At 44.4% G+C, this 1,532-nt stretch overlaps 1 protein-coding gene across 1 annotated transcript in view; it reads right to left on the bottom strand.

Annotated features, from left to right (window-relative positions):
* AIFM1 (apoptosis inducing factor mitochondria associated 1) overlaps positions 1-1,532 on the bottom strand; it is a 40,800-nt gene that overhangs the window by 19,097 nt on the left and 20,171 nt on the right. The window contains exon 6 of the mRNA XM_007958630.1: positions 1,482-1,530. Within this exon, the coding sequence (XP_007956821.1) occupies positions 1,482-1,530 (49 nt within the window). The remainder of the gene's footprint in view (positions 1-1,481; positions 1,531-1,532) is intronic.

The raw sequence follows: 1,532 nt of genomic DNA, 5'->3' as shown, positions 1-1,532 counted from the left end.
ATGATGAGCTCAAGTATAGCAGGGATTGTGGGGCTGGCGCAGGATCGGCAGTGTTTTGTTCTGCTGTGCATGGGGTCGCTATGAGTCGGAAATGACTCGACGGCACTTAACAACAACAACAACAACAAGAAGCGATCCTATAGGACAGAGGATCCCCTTAGGATTTCATAGGCTGTAATCTTTATGAGAGCAAACTGCCACATCTTTCCCTCATGGAGTGGCTGGTGTGTTTGAACCACTGACCTTTTGGTTAGCAGCTGAGTTCTTAAACTCTGTACCACCAGAGTGCTTTCACAGCCAAAAGAGTGGTAATTTAAATTCAATTTAACTGCTTTACATCCTTACCTAAAAGTCGGCAGCTGCCCAATGCCTACGGGATAGAGCTCAAGAACCTTCACATGCCTATCAAAGCTCTCCACAATCAGGCTCCTGCATAACTTCCCAGTTTCATCCTTGCCACTCCCTAACAGATACTTTCTGCTCTATCAGTACCTACCTGCTTGCATTTCCTGGCACCAAACATACTTTATCATGCTCTTGGAACCCTGCTTTGCTCTTCCTTTTTACTTGAATGCTCTCCATTGTTCTCTAGTCTGACAAATACCTCCTCATTCTGTAAGACTTCTCATCGTCATGCTGGGCACTCTTCCTAGTTATTCTCGTGATACAGTGTGCATCTCTCTCTTACTACACATCTATGTTTTATTACTACCTGTTCGTGTTTCTGTCTAATACTGTTACCCCCTAAAAGGCCAGGCATACACACATAGGGGACACTTAACACCTCTCTTTACCAGCTTATCCATCAACCTATATTCATCATCTCTGCCTAATGTCCTCTTACAGAGAAAGAAGTGGGCCTGTCCCTCTCCAAGGCCAATCTCTCCACATGCCCTCAGGATCCCATCTACTCTGGGTTTTGCTCCTTTAGATAACCCCTCTATCTCTACTGGAATATTCCCATTAGTTCACAAACACACTCTAGTACCTTCCATTAACAAAAATAATACATGACACAAGACACAACCCTCCCTGGTTGCCAAAATGCCCTCTAGTAAGTGCCCCATTAGGTGGGTACTCCTCTTTGCAACTTCTAATGATATTCTCAATGTTGTGCTATCCCTGGATAATTTTACAAAATGTACATTTTGTCAGTCTACTGTCATCCAGAATGCCAAAGAAATGTTAGTGTGGAAAAATAGGAAGAAGGAGGAAGGGCACAAGAGCAACTCATGGTCCCCAACAATTTGACTTCCTGGGAATGTGTAGTGAGCGTGCTTTGATAGCAATGTGTTACCCAGCAGGACACACTAAGCAGTGCAGATTAGCAATAGTAAACCTAAAAATGCCAACTCATTCTTTCTTTAATGAACTACAGTGGCAAGACAGACATGAACCACAGTGGAAATACAACAGTCACTGTACTTGCTGCCCACATCTGCACATGCACAGAGCTTGACACAGGAAGCTTACTAGCTCACCTTCTTCCCAGTGAGGACGGCCACACCACCATTCTCAATGTGAGGCAGGTC

Source organism: Orycteropus afer, unplaced genomic scaffold, assembly GCF_000298275.1.
Source record: "Orycteropus afer afer isolate SDZICR_OR568_19922 unplaced genomic scaffold, OryAfe1.0 scaffold01054, whole genome shotgun sequence".
NCBI lineage: Eukaryota > Metazoa > Chordata > Mammalia > Tubulidentata > Orycteropodidae > Orycteropus > Orycteropus afer.
Note: the sequence above shows the minus strand (reverse complement) of the source record. Positions and strands in the feature narration are given on the sequence as shown.